This window comes from Papio anubis, chromosome 7 (assembly GCF_008728515.1).
Source record: "Papio anubis isolate 15944 chromosome 7, Panubis1.0, whole genome shotgun sequence".
NCBI lineage: Eukaryota > Metazoa > Chordata > Mammalia > Primates > Cercopithecidae > Papio > Papio anubis.
This window is the reverse complement of record NC_044982.1, coordinates 38,854,850-38,877,374: the sequence shown is the minus strand read 5'-3', so window position 1 is coordinate 38,877,374 and position 22,525 is coordinate 38,854,850. Positions and strand designations below refer to the sequence as shown.

General features: G+C 42.8%; 1 protein-coding gene across 7 annotated transcripts in view; it reads right to left on the bottom strand.

Moving 5' to 3' along the window:
- ZFYVE26 (zinc finger FYVE-type containing 26) overlaps nt 1-22,525 on the bottom strand; it is a 67,413-nt gene that overhangs the window by 11,045 nt on the left and 33,843 nt on the right. For 5 of the 7 annotated variants that reach the window (XM_009211799.3, XM_009211800.3, XM_021941318.2 and 2 more), the window contains 14 exons: nt 21,956-22,152; nt 20,866-20,970; nt 19,002-19,124; nt 18,433-18,609; nt 16,772-17,018; nt 15,929-16,045; nt 12,997-13,160; nt 10,540-10,676; nt 9,460-9,491; nt 8,649-8,785; nt 7,162-7,382; nt 3,613-3,760; nt 3,165-3,374; nt 2,452-2,670 (listed from right to left, as the gene is read on the bottom strand). In XM_009211799.3, coding sequence (XP_009210063.2) covers nt 2,452-2,670; nt 3,165-3,374; nt 3,613-3,760; nt 7,162-7,382; nt 8,649-8,785; nt 9,460-9,491; nt 10,540-10,676; nt 12,997-13,160; nt 15,929-16,045; nt 16,772-17,018; nt 18,433-18,609; nt 19,002-19,124; nt 20,866-20,970; nt 21,956-22,152 — 2,234 coding nt within the window. The remainder of the gene's footprint in view (nt 1-2,451; nt 2,671-3,164; nt 3,375-3,612; nt 3,761-7,161; nt 7,383-8,648; nt 8,786-9,459; nt 9,492-10,539; nt 10,677-12,996; nt 13,161-15,928; nt 16,046-16,771; nt 17,019-18,432; nt 18,610-19,001; nt 19,125-20,865; nt 20,971-21,955; nt 22,153-22,525) is intronic. The other 2 variants (XM_003901955.5, XR_002523397.2) reach the window with 2 other exon arrangements.

Below are 22,525 nucleotides of genomic sequence, written 5' to 3'. Positions count from 1 at the left end.
AGACCTAATCTAAAAGTTGTAGGCCACATTTGAAGAAGCAGGGGCATTAGCTCTGTAGGAGAGATGGAGCACCTCAGAAGGGCAGCACCTCAAGAACTTCCATGCCATCCATTCATCTATCCACATACTCATTCATAATTGGTACTAGGTCAGGTGCCTGAATATACGGATAAGTAAAATAGAGCCCTTGTTGGTCCAGATGGAAAGACTCAATTGTAAACAAACAGTTGCAATCCAGTAGGATAAATGCAGTGCCAGGGTAATGGAGGCTAATGCTGCTTGAGTGTTCTGTGAATGCTCAACAGAGAGGGCCTGAAAGAATACTAAAAGGATAAATAGAATTTTTTTTTTTTTTGAGATGGAATCGTACTGTTACCCAGGCTGGAGTACAGTGGCGCGATCTTGGCTCACTGCAACCTCTGCCACCCTGGTTCAAACAATTCTCCTGCCTCAGCCTCCCGAGTAGCTGGGATTACAGGTGCCTGCCACTGCACCCAGCTACTTTTTGTAGTTTTTAGTAAAGACGGGGTTTCACCATCTTCGTCAGGCTGGGCTTACCTCCTGACCTAGTGATCCACCCGCCTCGGCCTCCCAGTGGGCTGGGATTATAGGCATGAGCCACCACGCCTGGCAAATATGAATTTTTTTAAGAAAACAAGGAGGGGCAGGACATTCTAGGTAGAGGAAACAGCATATAAAGACTCATGGAAATAAGACAGTGCGTGGTAAATCAGGATAATTTGGTTAAAAGTAATTTGATGAGTCTGGAGTATAAGGTACAGATAGGATCTGTGGTGAAAATAAATTAGAGAAATAAAGAGGCCTGATCCTGGTGAGTTCTGTAGCATGCTAAGGAATCTGGAGTTCTTCCTGTGGCCATGGAGATCCTCTGAAGGCCTTTTAGGGAGGGAATAACATGAGTCTATTTATGTTTTAGAAAGCTCAGTCTGGGGACAGTGTGGGCAAAGGGAAAAAACACATAGGGAAAAGGCTGGGAAGAGAACGTCTTCCATGCTCCAGGCATTCAGGTGTAATTTTCACAATGTCTTTTCCTCCTCTCCCTACCTGCTTGAGAATAAAGGTAAGATATTTCAGTTCAAGGGTAACTATGATTACAGGAGATAAAAAGAAGGTTTCTTTTCTAGCTCTGGTAAATATAAAGCAAGGGCACTGCTGTCGTCAGCTTATACTAAGCTAATGAAGTAGGCAGCTTAGCTTTCTGGATTACAGCTGTCAGAGGGAACAGAAGTAGGTGATTTCCATTCTCAATTTGTGCCTGGGAGAAACAGCTTTACTGCTAAACTTGTTTGGAAATTGAGGAAAAGGAAAAAAGTTAGCAATTCCACTCCATATAACATGACTTCTACATTATTCTTGAGACCTGGTTAGTAGCTAAGAATAGTCAGTAGCTCAGCACTGGTGAAAACCCCCTCTCTTCACTGTCCTGTAGGGGTATAGTCACAATAATTTTGTGAACTGCTGATTTCACTTGGATCAATCTTAGAAAATATGTCTGTCTGTACATTTGCATTGGCTGCTGTTTTGAATTAGGGTGGCAGAATGAAACTAAAGTCTGCCTTGAGCTCATTAAATTTCCTATAAAATTTGGTACATCTCAGCCAATTTCTCCGAAAGTTATTATGGAACATTCAGATAAAAAAAGGAATGTAGCTGGGTGTGGTGCATGTGCCTGTAGTCCCAGCTACTCAGTAGGATGAGGTTGGAGGATTTCTTGAGCCTAGGAGGTCAAGGGAGCAGTGAGCTGTGATCATGCCACTGCATTCTAGCCTGGGCAACATAGCAAGTCCCCATCTGGAAAAAACAAAAACAAAAAAATGGGTCATGGTAAAACGAAGTCCCGATTGCTTATCAAGGGCTCCAAAGGCATAATATTCTTCAGTGGTGCCTTTGCTTCCAGTGGGAGGGGAGCAGAGGATGGGAGAGGAAAAAAAGTAGGGCATATTCTCCTTTCATCATCTATTTGGGGTTCAACTATAGGATTGGTGCCATGGTGCTTCCTGGCCCTTGTAGTAACAACTCCGAATGGACCAGCAGCTGGGTCAGAAGCTGGACACTATCCCAGGCCAGCTAGGGAGGCTTGTGGAAGCAGACTCTAAGCAATATGCCCAAGGTCATGCAAGACTCACACTGAACATCTCATTCCAGAGACCATGCTCTTAACCACGATCCGATTCTGCTGCATGTTTTGGGAGAAGGAATGAAACGTGCCTTTGCTGGTGAGGGCAGATTTGGGATCCAGGCTAAGACTTTTCACACTCCCTGAATAACAGTTGTGCAGAGTCCTCTGTTTTGACCTGGCTCAGCTAGAGATGGCCCCATAGCTCAACACAGGGTTAAGTGTCAGGGGGTTATTGTCCCCCTTAAGGCTGAGTGGTCCAAGCCAGAGGAGCAAGGCAGGCACTGCCTTTTTGAGCTGTGTCCGTATCCCACCTTGTTGAGAAGGTGCAGAAGAGCTTCCCGCAGGCAGCTGTGCCTCACGTAGAAGCTGATGATAGCCAGGTTGGTGCTATAGTTGTGCAGGTAGAAGAGGCATTCCTGGTAGTAGGTGTTGTTCATGATTTTCCCTTCAGGAATCACTGCCAGAGAAAGGCTCTGCGTCCGAAGGGTAGCTTCCAGTTCCCTCAGGGTGGCAAAGTAATCGTCATCTTGCTGACAGCACAGGAGAGCGAGAGAGAAAAATGAAACTCAAAAAGTTCTCGGCAGACACTGAAAATATTGCTTACAAAGAATGTTTAACAATGTGGAAAAATGTTCACAATGCAGTGTCAAAGGTAGAACAGGCAGGATACGCAATTCTACATATTATGATATGGTACAACCCCGATTTCATTAAAACACATAACATAGAAAATTCACCAGAATCTTAACACTAATTAGTCTGTGTATGGGATTATATGTCACATGTCATTTTTATCTTTTTAAACATCATTTCCTTTTTTTTTTTTTTTAAATGCATCTATTACTTATCTAACCACATATAGTTACTTATCTAACTATATGTGATGGAAAAAAAATTTTTTAACTTGGTTGACGCTAAGCCAGGACTGACACTGTTAGCTGAATTTCTGCTGATTCTTTTTCCAGGTCATTGCTATTCCTGGGCCTCCCTTCCTGAGCCAGGACTCTTCCTGCTTTGCTCTTACCAAGGATACGAGGGGCCTCACTGTGGACTCCAGGTACTCGACTACATCCTGCACCAGTCTTGAGCCATGATTCAGCTGATTGAGGTCAAACGGAGGCTTCAGACAGCGACTGAACTTCTCCCGTGCAGCAGTGAGGTTCCCGGCTTTGAGGCAGGCCATGCCCCAAGCATGCCACGCCCCGGTGGTATCAAGTCCAGTCTTTGTGGAGACCTGGGAGAAAAATTGCCCCTTTTAGTGAGGGCCTAAATGTCCCAAAGACCTATTCTATTCCCAAGTTGCCAACCACCTCATCCCCACTATCTGCCATTACTCCTTTGCTGGCAAACTAGTCATGCCCCCGATTCTTCCCCATGGGCAGGACAACTGAAAGATGGCAATATCTGTTTGCAAGGCTAAGCAAAAGCAACTTGCTACAGTGGGGTGGAAGTAAGCTTTGTCTTTGTCTCACCTCAACGCCCAGTTGGTAGTACTCAGCTTCCAAAAGCTGGTTCCTTAGCCTGGTTACCGCAGCTGGCTGCAAGATCTGACTCAAAGATGGCACGTGGCGATAGGCAGCAGCAACTAAAATATTCAGCACGTCTACCTTGCTGATGTAGCTACAAGGAGGAAAAGGGCAAGGCCATGAGGCTCCCTAGAATCTTACTTAGAGTAGCCGCTTAAAGGTTTCCTATCCATTTTCTTTTTTTTGTTTGTTTTGAGACAGAGTCTTGCTCTGTCACCCAGGCTGGAGTGCAGTGGTCCAATCTTGGCTCACTGCAACCACTGCCTTCTGGGTTCAAAAGATTCTTCTGTCTCAGCCTCTCCAGTATCTGGGATTACAGGCACCTGCCACCTTGCCCAGCTAGTTTTTGTATTTTTTAAATAGGGACAGGGTTTCACCATGTTGGCCAGGCTGGTCTTGAACTCCTGACCTCAGGTGATTCACCCACCTCGGCCTCCCAAAGTGCTGAGATTACAGGCCTGCTCCATTTTCAATATGAAAGTGATCATGAGAATTAAGAGATGCATAGCATAGTTGCCATGAGTGAAAGCTCTGGAGTCAGACTGAATTCTGGCTCTATCACTTAGTAGCTCTATGACCCGGGGCAAGTTAGTTAACCTCTCTCTGCCTTAATTTACTCAACTGTAAAACGGATATACAGTCATAAGCCACATAATGACGTTTCAGTTAGCAATGAACTGCATATACAATGGTGGCCACATAGGATCATAATACCATATTTTTACTATACTTGCTCTATATTTAGATACACAAATACTATAGTGTTACAATTCCCTACAGTATTCAGAACAGTAACATGTTGTACAGGTTTGTAGTCTAGGAACAATAGGTCATAACCTAGGTGGGTAGAAGGCTATACCCTCTGGGTTTGTGCAAGTGTACTCTATGGTGTTTGCACAATGACGAAATCACCTGACAATGCATTTCTCAGAACATATTCCTGTCATTAAGCAATGCATGACTGTGATAGTGGAGTTTTAAGGATAAAATGAAATAACCCAAGTAAAAGGGCTTAGGATAATGTCTGGAACTTTTCTGGCACTTAATAAATGTTAGATATTAATGTTTGGTGTGGGGATGCTCAAGGGTATTTGAGGCAAGGCCTTTACACTGAACATTGGGGGCTTACAAGTGACCCATCTGCTTTTTGGTCCTTTTGAACCCTCTTTTGTGAGTGAGAGAGCATAGATTCAGTATCAATGGCCTGTACTCCTCATCAGTGCACAGGCCACATCACTGCCATTCCCTGGAGATGCGCTGGGTGGAGGCATCCTGGTCCTTCACTCTTATTTTAGACTTGACATCTTCACTCTGGGCTAAGGACGGGTCCTCGTTATAGCCTAGTAGGGCTGCCTTCTGTGGTCTCACCTAATGCTTGTAAAAACCTTATAAGGACAGAAAGCCCAGAGGGCTGGATTATACTATCTGGTGCTACTGAGACAAGCCTACACTCAAGGTTCCTGAATATTGTCTCATAACTGCAGCAAAAACCTCTGTGGATCCTGAATTATCCATCAATTACCTAGAAAGGGATTCTGTACATCAGTGATTCTTAACAATGTAGAGATGGGGGAGAGGAAAGTATAGTGTATAAAAGCATCGGTACTCATAATATTTTTGCATATTTGGGAAATGAAAACATTTGAAGTAGGTGGTGAGTTTATTTTTATGTTTTTAGAGACTGGGTCTCACTACATTGCCCAGGCTAGTCTTGAACTCCTGGCCTCGGTATCCTCTTCCCTCAGCCTCTTGAGTAGCTGGAATTACAGACAAGAGCCACTGCACCCAGCTGAATTTTGTTTTTAAACCTATATTTATTTATTTGTTTGTCTATCAGAAGGGGGTATGAGTTAAAAACATTAGAAAAATACTCTGAAAACCAAGAGTTTGTAACTGATTTGCAAGGCAACACATGTGAGGAATGAATTCACTCCCATTAGCAAACTGGCACAAAGGGAAAGATTCTTCGTGCCTGAATGCAGGGTCAGAGAAACAGCTGTTTAAACAGAAACCATTGCTGTAAACTGTCAAAGAAGCGCATGACATGTTGGGGTGAGTGAGAATCCGATTAAAGTGAGGACTTCCTTACTTTCTGCTGCCCTCTGCCTAAAAATGGATATTTCCTCTATCTATATTACATTTTAAAGGAAATACAGGACTTGATGTGAAGTTTGTTTTCCCCCAATCTAAGTATCTTTTTCTTTTTTCATTTACCTTACTGATATTTGAATATATTTTTATTTTTGCCTTAAGTCTTTTTTCATGTTTCCTTTGTTTTCCACCTTTTGGTATGTGGAAAGGTTTCCGTTTTTTTCCTCCTATCCTTTTCTCATAATTAGGTAGATTTTTGATTCTTTTCATGGTTATTTCAAAAATTTAACACATATCTGTTTCTTCATTTATCAACTTGAAAAATGATGTAGAATCTATTGCCTCTTGATATAAAGGAATCAGATTAGTTCCTTTTCACTTCCTTCTACTTTGTTTCACCTCCTCCTGCTTTTCTCCACCTTCTAGTTTTTGTTACTAAAAATAATACAAATTACTAACATTTTCGGGATACACAGTATATACCAGGCTTAGTTCTTCACCATCTACATGGATGATGTCATTTTACCCTTGTAACAGCTCCATGAGATCAGTATTACCACCCCATTTTATAGAGGAGGAGACTGAGGCCTAGAGGGGTTAACAGAGCTAGGAAGTCATGTAGCTGGGATTTACCATGCTCTGTGCTGGCTGCTGAGTTTGTAGATAAGTATTCCGAGCAAATGTCTGAGGGAGGCAATGATACTGCAAAGAAAATTATGCTCCCTTCTCCCAAATTTGGTTAGGACTGAGTGCTGGGAACACACAATATGAGTCACACATCTGAGTGGATAAGCAGGGAATTAGGAGTTTTCATTGTCAGGTTAATGGATGGAGTCAAAGCAGGTTGTACAGGAACCCGAGGGAGGTCTAATCATACCTTTTCCATACACACTTCTACTTTATGACCCAGGTTCCTACTTGTGACACAGGAATAGAACAATTCCCAGAGTGCTTTTAAAAATCTATCATCCAGAACTCACTGAAGTCACAGTTTGAATCTGGTCAGGATTGGAGTAGAGTTTTGTTCAAGGCTAATCACCAGATGTTCAAGGAAGACACATTTTCTTTAAAAGCCTGAAAGTCCCACAGAGACTAAAGGTGCTTCCCTACATTAACTTTAATGACAAATTAACCAATGAAAGTCTTTACTTTCTTTCTGACTGGGTGTAGGTAGAGTAAATTCTGCTTTGAGGATCTGCTCTGAAAAAGAAAAGGATGTCAGGTAGTATGGGGAAGAACACTTGTGATCTGGCAACACCATTTCGTCGACATTACAGAGATGAAAAATCTTTCAGCATGTCTTGTCAGAGGGGATGATGAGATAAAAAAAATCATAGTGAGGTCAGAAAAAGCAGCTGGCTAGAAACTGCTCCTACGTACAAGAATAGACTCATTGCCCTCTACCTGTCACAAAGAGCCAAGTCTTGGCTCTGGCCGGCTTTGACGAACATCATCTTGGCGCTGAACAGCAGCTGCTTCATGATGTCCGTGAGCAGCCCAGCATCCACCTCCGGGTTGGTGAGGCCCTTGGAGAGCCTGCAGCAGTGCTCAATCAGCTGGTGACCACAGGCAATGCTGTCCCGGTGCAGATTCAGGATGGCAATGCACAAGGAGGCACTGGGGGCCTGGCCGGGGTGGAAGAAGGGAGAACACACGGTGAGTCCAGGGGCCAGAGCATTCTCCAGAGGCAGCTGGGTGGCAGAAATTATCCTTCCCCTTTCAAAAGGCTGAAAGACCCTGGGAGAAGGAACCAAATTCCACAAGAAAGCAGAAGTGGAACTAAACAAATTTCATATGTTCTAAGTAGCAATGCCAAAGCTCTGGCTTTTAGGTTTTGTCATTTTACTGGGAAGAAGGGCACTGTGTCCACCTGTTACCTACTTCTTTATTTTGTTTTTTTGGAACAGGGTCTCACTCTGTTGTCCAGGCTGGAGTGCAGTGGTGCGATCTCAGCTCACTGCAACCTCTGCCTCCCAGGCTCAAGCAATCCTCCCACCTAAGCCTCCCAAGTAGTGGGGACCACAGCTGTGTGCCACCATGCCCGGCTAATTTTTGTATTTTTTTTTTTTTTGTAGAGACAGGGATTTCACCATGTTACCCAGCCTGGTCAGCAACTCCTGAGCTCAAGCAATCCACACACCTCAGACTCTCAAAGTGCTGGGATTACAGGTGGGCACCACTGTGCCTGGCCTTGTTACCTAGTTCTTGACAATGTCCATAGGTTCCCTCCTTTTTCGGGTCCACTAGTGCAAGTCCTTATTGCTGACTTGGACAACAACGGTCAGCTCACTTGTCTGACCCCCTAGAGGAGTTGCTGCTTTAAGCCATGGACACACTGCTGCCAAATGAATATTCCCACAGCACACTCGGAAACCTTTCATAGGTCCCTGATACCTATCAAGTAGACAGTCCTTACTGCAGAATGCAAGACCCTATATATAAATAATCCTTTTCAAGCCTACCTTTTATGAGCTCTCTATTGACTCTATTGATTCTATATTCCCTTCAAATTAAACAACTTCCACTTCTCCAATCGTGCCCTGCAATTTTGGGCATGGTGTCTTTGATCAGATGTTTTAATTTTGTATTCTTTGTCCTTCCCCATCCCCACTTTCCTCATGACCCCCAGCTTTCTGCTTGTCACACTCCTACCATTCTTCTAAAGCTCATCTTAAATGCTACCTCTTCCACGAAGCCTTTCCTGGTCTCCCCTTGTACAATTCCCAAGATGTTCATTATTTTCTGCGTTAATGGATTTACTGGTTTAGCTCCCATATTATTGCACTATAAACAAGTAAAGGCCAGGTGTGTTCACCTGCCTCTGTATTTCTCATCATACTACTACACATCATAAAGAAACTTAAGTGACCATTGCATTTTATTGCTATTACCTGCTCATAGTAAAATTCACTTCGCACCAGCTCATTTTCCTCCTCTTTGAGATCCAGAATCCATTCTACCTCATCTGCTTTGGGGACTCTCACCACAAACGAGTATGGAGGGCTTTCACTCTTGGAGCTGTCTAGAGCTGAGAAGAGAAATACCATTCATGTGTCATTCACTGGCTGGCAGTTCAGTCTAACCCAGTCCTGTGAGCTGGCATGAGTTGCAGGTAGGCACTTGCCTGCTATTTCAGGGCCCTTTCTCTCTCCTTGGTTCCTTTTGTTTGCTTTAGGACACCCTACTAAGCACCTCAAACTGTCTTCCCCAGGCGTAGACCTGGGGTGAGTGTTACAGCATTTGTCACATAACCTTCTTGCTTCACACAAGAAACCTTAAAAGGGGTGTGTTTCTCAAATAAATGGCTGAGTCACTGGATACTCTAAAAACTAACCTGTTGTGGAGAGTTACAGGCCAAACTGTTAACAGGGATTACCTAGGGGTAAGGAGGGATCATGGGGAGGTAGGATGGTAAAGGGAAACTTAAGAAAAACTAAAATCAAATCACGTACTAAAAGTTAAGAACCAAATTATTTGGTTGCTGGCCTTCTCAATGCTAGAAGCTAATGGGCCAGTGTAATAGGTTAATATGATGAACTTCAGAGGAAACAGGCTGATAGAAATGCCAAGAATTTGCTTTGGCAAACAAGTTGGATGGAGTGCATTAGCTGGACAAGTATATCAGTCGCAGCTGACATGCTGAAGATAGAGTTAACTTAAGTACACAAATGAAGAGTCACAGAGAATGGGATTTGGCCTTACCTTCTGGTTTTCCTGAAGGCTCCTCTGGTACACTGAAAAGAGATAAAGATAAATTATTAAATAAATGCCTGAGTCACTTCTTTGTTTTGAGCTTAGTAGATGCATCAACTCACAGTGTCTCCCTGGGACAATGGAGGGCTCTTTGAGGGTAGAGTTGTTGAATGAAAGAGTCCCCCCCATCAATACGAACTGTCCATTTCAAATCTCAGCAGTATGGTGTGTGGGTAATTCCTCCCTGAGGGAGGGAGGCAGTGGTATGCTAGGGTCACGGAAACTGTAGAATAAATATGGTATGTTTTCCTTCCTATGAGATCAGTAATCATTATGTTAAATAATGACCAATAATGTTCATATCAGGACAAACACAATAATGCTATGAAGGAGAACATAAAATCTATTTAAGTTTGTAAATAAAACATGCATAATTCAAAGTAACTTGTTTTGGATGGTTGCTTTGGCCCATATTTCTAGATGCTCTAGGAGTCTTAGGTTCATGCTCCTTTGCTACTAGAAGTAGTGGAAACAATTGAGCAACTCGGAGCCAACAAACAAAGTCTTGATCTGTCTCACTGGAGGTACGAGCAGGTTCTTAAATTTGTTACCAGGTGAATTCTGTGTAGGCAAGTATGGAGGCTCTTCTAATTATGGATTACAAGCAAGAATGACTACCTAGATCAGAGTTGATGCAAGCGATGCCCAACCACTCAGCAGGTGTGAACTCCATTTGAGTCCAGCTGAAACCAGTTGAAGCATGAGAGGCTGGAAAATAGGTGAGCTCGTGAACTAAGCTCAATGGCCTCTGTCTGGGGAAGGGCTAAGGAACCAATGTTCCAATTTCAGAGAGAAAATCATGTAAGAGCCTTGAACACCGCTTTCTCTCACCCTACTTTCTCTCTTAGTAGTTTCTCTGACCAAGGTCAGTGTACAAACACTTCAGTATAGAATTAATGGCATTTCAGTGTGGATGTTAAACATTTCTGGATTTGAAATGCTCTCCATAATGAGACTCCTAGGAGTGTAGGGACCTGGGGGAGGGTGCAGCAGTCAATAATAGCAACAGCCCTGCTGTAGGACACTCACTCTTTGTTGCAGTAACTATAGCACTGATCACACACACGAGCAGGGTTCTCTCTGCAGCCTTCCACCAACATTTTCTTAGTGGAGCAGGAGCTGCATACTAGCCGGCCACAGCGGCGACAATGATGACGCCTGTTAAACTGCGGAATGCCATCAGGAAGAGAAGAAAGAGGGAGGAGAGAAGGGGAGATTGTCATCAATCCATCTATACATGGTATTAGCTGTCAGTGGCTTACTTATTAAGAACACCAAGTGCTTGGGTCTCTATTGAAAAAGGACACACCAGTCTTTGCCCTCAAAAATTGAACATTTAAAAATATCTGTCAGCTGATGGGCAAAGGTGCCAAGTCATGGAGTTTTGCAATAGCTCCTGACAAGTTCTACTTGTGTATGGAGGCAACATGTGAAGAAACAGGAAAAAGTAGTGGGGAAGAAGTCACTTTCTGAGCCAGTGCAGATCACATTTCTACATGGTATTGATGTCAATGATTAAAAGGTATCCCTTTTCAAAATGCCTTTATTTATTTGTTTTCCCCAAGGTTACTTTAGCAGGTGCCATTTGTAACACATGATAAACATGAAGCAAGACTTTTAGGCTGGGCGTGGTGGTTCACGCCTGTAATTCCAGCACTTTGGGAGGCAGAGGTGAGTGGATCACCTGAGGTCAGGAGTTCGAAACCAGCCTTGCTGACATGACGAAACCCCATTGCAACTAAAAACATAAAAATTAGCCAGGTGTGGTGGCGGGAGACTGTACTCCCAGCTACTCAGGAGGCTGAGGCAGGAGAATTGCTTGAATCCAGGAGGCAGAGGTTACAGCGAGCAGAGATCGCACCACTGCACTCCTCTGGGTGACAGAGCAAGACTCTGTCTCAAAAAAAAAAAGAAAAAGAAAAAGAAAAAAAAAGACTTTAAAAATACAAACACTTAGGTATAATTTAATTTTATACACAAATTCTTAATTTGTATCAGTCAATTCAGAATTTCTCATCAGTCTTTTCCAAATTACATACCTTCTCTATACATCCGTATTCTGGTGTGTGTAATACAGTAATAATATTATCAAGCCCATCAGGTTATTGTAAAATTTAAGAGAGATAACTTAAGCAAAGCACTTAGTATCATGCCTGGAACATAGAGAGTAGGCAGTCAATAAAGGCCCACTGTTGTCATGATTAGAAACTCTTTCTATAATCTACCCTATATGTAAGTAAACCTTCTATATGGTGGTCTTAAAGCTAGAGAGCAGCTTGTCATGCAAAACTCCTTTCAGTGGCTTGTCATATGTCTCAACAAGTCACAACCAATTTTCCTCCTTGAAGATTTATAAGTTTAAATAAGGAAAATATCTGACTTTGCTTTCCTCATATATATATATTTTTAAATCTTAATTTTTATTTTAGGTTCAGGGGTACATGTGCAGGTTTATTGTATAGGTAAATTCGTGACTCAAGGGTTTAGTGTACAGCTTATTTTGTCACCTGGGTACTAAGCATGGTACATAGCAGTTTTTCTTCCCTGAACCTCTTCCTCCTTCCACCCTCCTCTCTCTCAAGTAGCCCCCGTGTCTGTTGTTCCCTTTTTTCTGTCCATGTGTTCTCAGTATTTAACTCCCACTATGATTGAGAACAAGTGGTATTTGGTTTTCCATTCCTATGTTAGTTTGCTAAGGATAATGACCTCTGGTTCCATCCATGTTCCTGCAAAAGACATGATCTTGTTCTTTTTTATGGCTACATAGTATTCTATGGTATATATGTACCACTTTTCTTTATCCAGTCTACAGTGGATGGGCATCAAAGTGACTTTAAAGTACTGCTTCATTTCATTCTAATAGAAATATAGAAATGTTACACCTCTTTTATAGATGAGGAAGAAACAGACACAGGGCAATTACATCAACACTGTTTTCATCAGCATTGAGCTGATGTGGCATACTGGGCAGGTACTCTGTTAACTATGGTGACATGTATTTATTTAATCCTAACAGCTCTATGAGCCTAAGAATGTATCATCCTTAGTTTACAAGTAGGCATATGAGACCAAAATAGTGTATAGTCACACTGTCATTAAGAGGCAGAGCCAGGATTAGAACCCAGGTCCTCTGTCTCTGGAGTCAGTGCATATAACCACTGCTAGGTCACCAGTCTTACTGTTAAAGACATGGAGCTGGAAACAAGATCCACTGACACCTGGTGACTCCTTCTGCCTCTTTTTTATTATCTCATGACAATGGCAAAGATTTTAGAATTCACTGCTATTTGAGGGTGTCTACTACCTGTCTGAATCCAGAAAACACATTCTGATCAGGTCAAAAATAAACCCAAAGTCTTAGATTTGGCAGTTCTGAAAATACCGATATTCTCTTGGGGACAGGCGTTGACTGTAAACTCAGGCTCATGAACTAGAATTCTCCTTTACCTTCTCCTGAGGGTGACAGTGGAGACCGATGCTGCTTACCATGGTGAAGTGTTCCCTGCAGCAGACCATGCAGATACTTTCAGTCTCATCTGGTACCCACTGGTGCCTGGCAGGCGGTGTCGCTGGGGGCACAAATTCCTGTGGGGGCTGGGTTGGTGGAAAACTCCTTTCCCTTAGACTAGGGGAATGTACACCGGAGATACCTGGGAGGCAGAGCCAGAGGTGAGAGTAAAAGGTAATCAATATGCCAGCATACAGATGAAGAGGCAATGATAGAATTTCACCATTTTACAAAGCTTATTGAAATAATAGATCCAGTTAATGATCATCAGTGGCTGTTTGTGTCATAAAAGAGAGACAAATGAACATTGTGTGCCTCCTGATGGACGTGTACACCACCTGCTATCAAGTATACTTACGAAAAAATATTAAGCCTGAATCAAGTCCAGCTTCTAGATCTAATTACTAGTGTCCTGGAAATTCTGGGGATGAAGAGGCAGATTGCCACAGGAAGGCAGTCAGCAAAATCCAGCATGTGGGAAGCTCCAGGGCACAAATGACTAGTCTCCACAAATAAAAAAGAGGTAGGGGGGATAAACAAGAAAAGAGGCAGGGAACCTATTAATTAAAGGCACTTTAAGAGGCCGGTGCAGTGGCTCATGCCAGTAATCCCAGCACTTTGGGAGGCTGAGGCAGGAGAATCACTTGAGGCCAGGAGTTCAAAACCAGCCTGGGCGACATAGCTAGACTCCATCTATACAAAAGAAAAAATTACAAAAGTTAGCCAGACATGGTGGTGTGTGCCTGTAGTCCCAGCTAGTAGGGAGGCTGAGGTGGGAGGATTGTTTGAGCCCAGGAGTTCAAGATTACAGTGAGCCATGATCAGACTACTGCACTCTGGCCTGGATGACAGAGGGAGACTCTCTTAAAAAATAAAAATTAAAAAAAGATTTAAGAGATATTTCGCCAAACGCCAAGCCATGTATGGACATTATTTAGATCTTGAGTCTAGAAAAACCAACTATAAAAAAATCTTGATGAAACAGCTGGAGAAATTTGAATACTGACTTGATATTTGAGAATAATAAGGAATTATTATTAATTTGTTTTTAGATGTGATAATGGTATTATGGCTTTGTTTCATGAAAGTCCTTACCTTTCAGAGATTTATACTGAAATATTTATAAATGAAATGATATGATATCTGGGATTTGCAAAATTTCCATAATAAAAAGCTCATATAGGCTGGGTGCAGATTATGCCTGTAATCCCAGCACTTTGGGAGGCCAAGGTGGGAGGATGACTTGAGTTCAAGAGTTCGAGACCAGCCCAGGCAACAAAGCAAGATCCTGTCTCTACAAAAAATAAAACAATTAACCAGGCAATGGTGGTGTGTGCCTGTAGTCCTAGCTACTTGGGAAGCAGGGGCAGGAGGAACTGACCTGCAGTGAGCTCTGATGGCACCACTGCACTCTAGCCTGGGCAACAGAGTGAGATCCTGTCTCCAAAAAAAAAAAGAAAAAAAGGTCATACACTCACACACACACACACACACCATCAAAGCTGCTCCGGCTGCCATTTATACAGATGCATGAAGCTGCTAATATACTTGCAAGGCTGAGCCGTCCCCTCAGCTTGGCTAGTTACCATGACGCATGACTAATTCTCAAAGTATGGCCAGAAAATGCCACAGTTTGTTTTATGACATATAAAGACATTTCTTCTCATCTAGCCGAGCAACATTGGCTGGTCACAGAAAAAGAGAGCTGTAAAACATGGTGCACTTAGTAGCACTCAGAAGAAGAGACCTTAGAATCCTGCTCCTTTGACCATTTGGCAAAACAAAATACTTGGCTGAGCTTCTTTTGGGAATAGGCCATTGTGTGGGTGCTGGAGACCAGGGCACTAGAGGGGTGGTGAAAAGGGCGACCAAGACATGGCTGAGGCCTTCAAGGAGCTTGTGCTTGTGTGTGACAGTATGAACTTGAGGGCTAAGTACAGTCAATCCTCATTAATACCAGACTGCATATTTGTGAAGCTGCTTATTTGTTAACATTTGTAACCTCAAAAACAATATTCATCTTGCTTTTGTGGTCATTTGCAAACACGTGCGGTCGTGAAAGTTTTGAGTCACCTAACACTCAATACTCAGATTCCCAGCTGGGGTTGTTTCAGCCTCTATACAACAGTGACCTGGCTGGGTGTGGTGGCTCACACCTTTAATCCCAGCACTTTGGGAGGCCAAGGCAGGCGGATCACCTGCAGTTTGAGACCAGTTTGGCCAACATGGCGAAACCCCATCTCTACTAAAAACACAAAAATTAGCTGGGTATGGTGGCACATGCTTTTAATCCCAGCTACTTGGGAGGCTGAGGCAGAAGAATTGTTTGAACCCAGGAGGTGGAGGTTGCAGTGAGCCATGATTGCGCCAGAGCAAGACTCCGTCTCAAAAAAAAACACAAAAAACAGTGACCAGAAGATGGAGGTGGTAGTGGACAGTGCGGGGTAGTACAAGAAGCTCAGTGCTGGGGCTAGTTGAATGGGATTTGAACTCCAATTCTGGGACCTGTTAGTGGGGGTGGCCTCAGGCAAGTCACTTAACACTTCTGAACCTCCTTTGTAGAAAAAAGGAAATAGAATCATCTACTATGAGCTGTTTTTAGGGTTTAAGATGACCATCTATGTGAGATACGTGTATACATGTACATATTTCCCCTAGGAGCAAGAGTTCTGGATTTTCTAGTTCAGTGTGGAGACTTTATAGACATACTGCCACAAATAACAATAATTGACTGTATGTTGAATCTTTTGAGATATATGTAAATCTGGAATGAACCAAGATAAACAATTAATAACGTTATAACTGACAATGAAAAAAAGAAGCAAAAAAAAAAAAAAAAAAATTCTGAAGGACAGAATAAGGCAAGACTAAACTGAAACATTTTAGTGAATAATCAGAGCCAGCTCTTACCAGGAGGAGCAGCGGGAGAGAACTCTGCTGATGGTGATCTAGGGAGGGTCTCGGGATCTGCAGCCTGGTGGACAATTTCTTGGAGGTGAATCACAGAATCTGTAGAGAGGGAAAATGCTGACAAAATATGGTTCTACCATAAGTATCTTGATTCACCATCCTAGGCATTTAGAACAAAGCTCTGTTGGCTTCTCTGATTGTCATTCCATGACTCTACTAGGTATTAAGAGAATGGAGAAGGTACCTCTAAGCCCATAGCATGCATGTTTCTTAAATGCCTTGAAAAACAAACCATATTTAGGCATATAAGATAATGAAATGGACACTAGGATTCTACAAAATAAATCTAAAAATGCCCAGAGGGAAGTGGAAGATGTTGAAACAATGCCCCTGGAGGGTAGGGAGTAAGAAAAAAGAGCTGGCTGGGAACATCAGTCCATACTTATTTCAGTGTCTTCATTGTAGAATAGGCTGAGTCAGCTCACATACAAATGATATCTGATGTGATCCTGGGAATAAGGCATATTCTCAATACCAAATGATGGCACTGAAGAGCCCGCTATATCAAGGCCAGACAGACACCATTTCCAGCATATTTTGTTTTCCAAACCTTTATGTTATTATGCATGCAGTGGTTACCTACCACCTTTTAATTCTGGTCATTATTCTACTTCCTCCAAGACCAAGATCGCTCCTATATAATAAAGAGCTATCTCTCCTGAAGTGTATTCGTTCACTCTAGATCAACCCAAAATATTAAAAGGGGTGCAAATTAAAACTAAGAATGCAGCATGGCATTTCTTCCCTCCACGTAGAATCCCCTTTTAGGATGCTAGCAGTTACCTGATCGTTTCTCCCTCTGAGGGTATGGGAAGTCCAGGGCTTTCTCTGCATATCTGGAAAGCAGTGAGTCCACCTCGTCCATAGTGAAGCCGATCTCCTGTCCAACCATCAGCTGCTGCAGAGTCTGCACAGCCACAGTGGCCCAATCCACCTTCATGTTCATAAGCAGCTGCTCCAGCATGAGCAGGGGGTTAGAGGACAAGTGGGAATAGCTGGCCCGGTGCTGCTCAGGCAGGGTCAGCAGAATCTGTTTGTGGGGTAGATCCATAGAGTAAAGAAAATAGTACACAAATTTCAGGAAAAACCTCAAGATTCTCACTGGGAAGGAGAAGGGTGCATGAGAACAAAAGGCGCATAGCCAGCTACCGAAACGGACTCGCAGTTTTTTAGGCAGGAAGGTTGAGCTCCCCAGTAAATTCTGCAGATGGTAATTGAGAAGTACCCCAAGTACCTTCACCAGATGAGAGGTTAGTAAACTTTTTCTATAAAGGATCAGAGAGTAAATATTTTAAGCTTTATGGTCCATAATATCTGTCTCAAACATTCAGCTCTGCACATGTACCTTGAAAGCAGCCACAGGTAAAATCATAGTCGCATGTGTGTTCCAATAACACTTGCTTTACAAAAGCAGGCTGGGGACTGGATTTGGCCCATGGGTGGTAGCCTGCTGACCTCTGGCCTGGACCCTCCAGGTATGGTTGAGGTCTCCCTGACCCTTAATGCCACCATTCTGTTTGTTTGAGGCTTTACTCAGAATGAGAAATACAAGGTGGTGTTAGTGGTCTGATGAAACCTGGTACCTCCTATGTCCTACAGGTAAACAATGAATCTAAGTTCTCCTTAGAAGTCACGGTCACTAGGCTTGAAATATGTTCACTGACTCTGTTCACTGCCGGTTTTCAAGGGTTCCCCTATTCAGCTACGGTACATTGGGTGTATCTTCTTAAGGAACATGTTATGTAGTTTAACTCTTAGTAAGTGGGTCAGTGGTTATATTTATGGTTCTCCTAGCACTCGTTCTATTTGTGGGGTAGTATATAGGACTGCCAGGCAGAATAATTAGAAGAATGCCAGAGGGCCCTAGCTCTCCTCAAACTCTGCTTCCCTGGATTACTATTTCTAGCTAGTGGTTTCTTCTATTAATGTCTCCAAGGTTATACATCAAAGGTAAGAGCTTATCTCATCTAATTACATAGACAACTAACCCTCTTCCACTAGCACAGACAAGTTTATCAAGCAGTCGTTTTAAATCCTCACATCAGAAGCCCTTTGGAAGATGTCCAGTCCCTATCTCAAGACCAGTTTTAATTGATCTGGGGTTGAGGTGGATAACCTGGTATTTTTTTTTTTTTAAGTCCAGGTGATTCTGATATATTGTCAGAATTGAGAAGCATTGATAGAGCAGATGCCATGGAAACCATAAAGGCAACTTAAGAGGACCAGGTAGAATTCACTACAGAGGCAGGACAGGAAGAGAATGACAAGTCTAGGAGACTCATCTAGGATACAGTGGGCTGCTAGGGTAAGGATTTCATATAGCACAGGCCAGAGATAGCAGGTGCCTGGCAAAAGAGCCATTGAAAAGGCAAGTTCTGAAGAAGAGCTAGGCTCGCAATCTCTCCCTCAGGTATGCCTTCCCAATACCTCCTTTTCCTCCTTACCTTGGATCCCACATACAGCGCCTGGATTTCACGGTGTCGGACAGCAGTCAGTTGTCCATAGAAGTGAGTGGTGAGGTAGTTGGCCAAGAAGTGAGAAGTGGCCAAGCTAGTGTGCTGGTCAAGGGATTGCTCTGTCACTTCAAGGCACATGGTGGGGTCAGGGATTCTTTGCAGGAGCTATTGTTGAAGGGTAGAAGAGGAAGGTGAGGCATGCAGGAGAGCTCTTAGATCAGCCTTGTTTTGTTTGAGAAAGGAATATTTAGGTTTACGTATCTTGGACTAATCCTTTCTCTATACTCGCTTTTTTTTTTAAAACCACCTCTGTAGTTTCACAAATGCCATGGCTTTGACAGGACCAGAATTCAGCAGAATTCTGGACTCAGCTGCCCCATCTGGCGCCTAACGCAAGGCTAGGCCCCTTCTTCTCAAGATGACTATAACCAGCTCCTGAAGGACCTGAAGAGGCATATCTGAGATTGCATGGGATTCAACATGAAAACAAAGCCATCTGATTTGACTAATCTTCTTGTCCCACTCCAGAAGAAAAATGGAAAGAACTGGGGGCTTACTTGCAGAGCCTTGTCATGATCTCTTCTTCCTAGAAGATGGAGAAGATGCTTTTGATGAAGGTTGATTAAATGTTCTCTTGGAATGGGGTACAGGCAGCCCCACTCCTCACACAGCTCATACTCCTGGAAGGAAACACACATGCCTTCAATACCTTTACATGACCGCCTGATTCTTCTTAGCAGTCTTGAGTCTACAAAGCCCCAGGAATGTCTGTAAGTGCTGATGGGAACTTCACTATGATGAAAATGATTGAAGCAGACTTACTGTTCATATCACTTTCCTCTTAGCTCTACTATGAAAAAATAGTAGATGATGTGGCAACAGACACTTGGTGTCAACCCTGGGGAGATTCTAAGGAAGTGGGAAAGACTGAAAAGACTCTGTTTAAAGGACATAGCACCCATGCTATAAGAATGGGCAGGCCCAATGTTGTCAGACTTTTAAGTTACAAAACTTTTTAAAAATCATACAATTTCTGTATTTTAAAATTTTGGCAATAAAGTCAATATGAAAAAATAAAAATTCTGTAGACCAATACTACAAAGGCCAAATACACATATCGGTGGTTGGATTCTACTCATGTTCCACCTCACTACCCCAAAACCCCAATTTGTGAACTGTAGATGAAGTTTCAGAGAATAGAATTCCTAGGGCTTTGTTCAAATATTCCCACATAGGGGTGTCTGGAATGTCCTCCCCACAACCCTGCCTAGGACTGCCTTCTTCAGGATGCTTCCTTGTTTCTCAGGCTATGTTAGGTGCCCTGTCTGTGCTCCCACAATCTGAGCTTACTTCTGTCATTTGTATATTACGTTGCAGTCACCTAGGGATGCATCTTACATCACCTCTGTCCCCAAAATGTGAGCCACTCCAGGGCAAGGACAGCTTAACTATTTTTGTTTCACCATCATTTAGCACAGTAACTGGCAATAGGCATGCAATAAGTATTTCTTGAATGAACAAACATTTGAATGAGCATCTACAGTCAGCTTCTTAAAAGGTAGACAAAATCCTACTTAGCACTTGGAAGTCTAATAAACATGAACAGATATTCAAATTTATTAGTAATCATGTAAATTAAAACAACAATGAGATACCATCTTATTGTAAACATTGAAAAGTTGGACAATATAAAAAGGTAACAAGGGGCTGGGCATGGTAGCTCATGCCTGTAATCCTAGCACCTTGGGAAGTCAAGGTGGGTGGATCACTTGAGGTCGGAGTTCAAAACCAGCCTGGCCAACATGGCAAAACCCTGTCTCTATTAAAAATACAAAAAAAATTAGCTGGGCGTGGTGGTAGGTGCCTGTAATCCAAGCTACTCAGGAGCCTGAGGCAGAAGAATCGCTTGAACGTGGGAGGTGGAGGTTGCAGTGAGCCAAGATTGTGCCACTGCATTCCAGCCTGGGTGAAAGAGTGAGACTCCGTTTCAAAAATAATAATAAAAATAAAGATAAACAAAAAGGTGACATGTGTATGGAATAGCAGGAACTGCAAGTGGGAGTGTAACTGGGGTAAGTGTTTTGGAGAGTGTGTTGATAATATCCTAGTAAAGGTGAGGACGCTCGTGACCGATGACCCAGCAATTCCACTTTGAGAAATACGTTCTCTACCTAATATACACAATGTAGAAAATTTCAGGGTGATGAAATTTATATACACAGGGTGATGATACAAAAGAGTCAATTGTATTATTCTCTATACTTATCTGGATTTTGGCAAATTTCACAATAAAAAAGAATGTGGTATAGTTATTTTTTTAAAAAGGGAACACTGACATGCAGAAAGGGGCTTATACAGCCAGCTAAGGGGTTGCAACTCTGAAAGGAGGATGAAGTGGAACAACACCCAGGAAAATGGTACCTGTGCTTCTAGAATCATGTTCATGACAGTTGATGGGTCCTCAACACAACAGCTCCTCAAGGTCTGCCAGTCACACCACACGGGGGGAGACTGTAAACCCAGAATCTAAGGAAAGACAGGGAAATCCATCAAACCACACTGCAGCTTCTCCTTCCATGAACAAGTCACTGGCATGCCCACAGATGGGCCATCTCTAGATCTCTGCCCCAAAGTCAGGCTGTTAGAACTTGCCAGAAAAGAGAGCAAACTGGGCAAAGATTATTTAGAGAGCAGAGTGAACCTATCCGGGAAGAACAAGCAGGAAGTGAAGGCTGAATATGGCGGCCAGGACTGGGGCCTTTCACTAGTGAAGACAGTGCTCTCATGCTTCCCAGATTGTTCTGGGGTTCACCTGTCCCATGCTCCTCCACCCCAAACTCCACCCAAGATATTCTTCTGGCTTGAATGCTCTGTGGGATCGCCTTTCATACAACATTTTAGCTCTGCATGAAAACTGCCAAGGAAGAATAAAAATAAACCTTTTTTCACCTGCCATTTTCACTGTCTGTGGTAGGGTTCCTGGACTCTGTCTGCTCCAAGGATATGTTGGAAAATTAGCATCTATTTTGTACTTGTTATGTAGCCATGCTTCCTAAATTTGTCTCCCTAAACCTCTTGAGCTTGAATATAAACATGTCACAAGAATCTTTCACTTTTGAAATTGTCACCTTCATGCATCTTTTCAAAATAGCTCTTGAAATTTTGCTGAAATTTAAAACAAACTTTATAGAAGATATAATATACAAAAACATACACAAAGGTCAAAAAGACATGTGAAAAAGCCTTTTTGGACCGTAATACACCATTTCAATGTTAATTTTGTTATTTTTACCCTCACTTCATACAAATTTATTTAAAATTACAGAAGTAAGTAACACAGGAACCAGCTAGGAGGCCTCCCTGCTGTCCACCTAAGAACTGAAGCCAGATGCAAAGCAAAACCCAGGCCTATGTTTTATGTTTCTTAAAGTCCCCCATCATACGAGAATAGGTTGGAGTTGATCATAGAGTGAGAAGCCCATTTCTTTTCTCTTGATGCGAGGGCCCATACCTTCTGATACACCTGCAGCTCCGCCAGCTTCCTCTGCAGCTCACACTTTAGTCCTTCTTGGACAGCTGTGTCTGAAATGCAGTAGGCCAGAATCTCCAGACATGACTCCAGGGGCCACCTGTCCACAAACTGTAGGGCCAGCCGACTTCTCAGAGATGCATCCTTCACAGGAAACAGGTATTGCCAACCTTCTTTGTCTATAAGACAAAAAAGATGCTTAGAGGCAGCAAGCATGGGACCTGAAGAGCTCAAGAGTCCACGTTACTTCTTGAGAAAGGGCTTTCTTCAATTTCATAAAACAGGAGCTTGGAGGATCCTTAAGATGCATGTGATCTTAATTAGTTTTTACACTTGGAACCATTATATGACAAGGAAAATGCTGTATCTCTACCCTATGTTTATCTTTAGGTAAACCTGGCATGAGACTTTCAGGAGGAAGAGAAAGAAAGAGAAAAGAAGGAAGGAATAAAGGAAGGACAGAAGAGATGAAGCTCTCCATGTCTTGGCATGCTGAACATATAGGACTGTTTCAGACTCACTTTGTCAGTGAAACTTTCCTTTTCCCTGTAA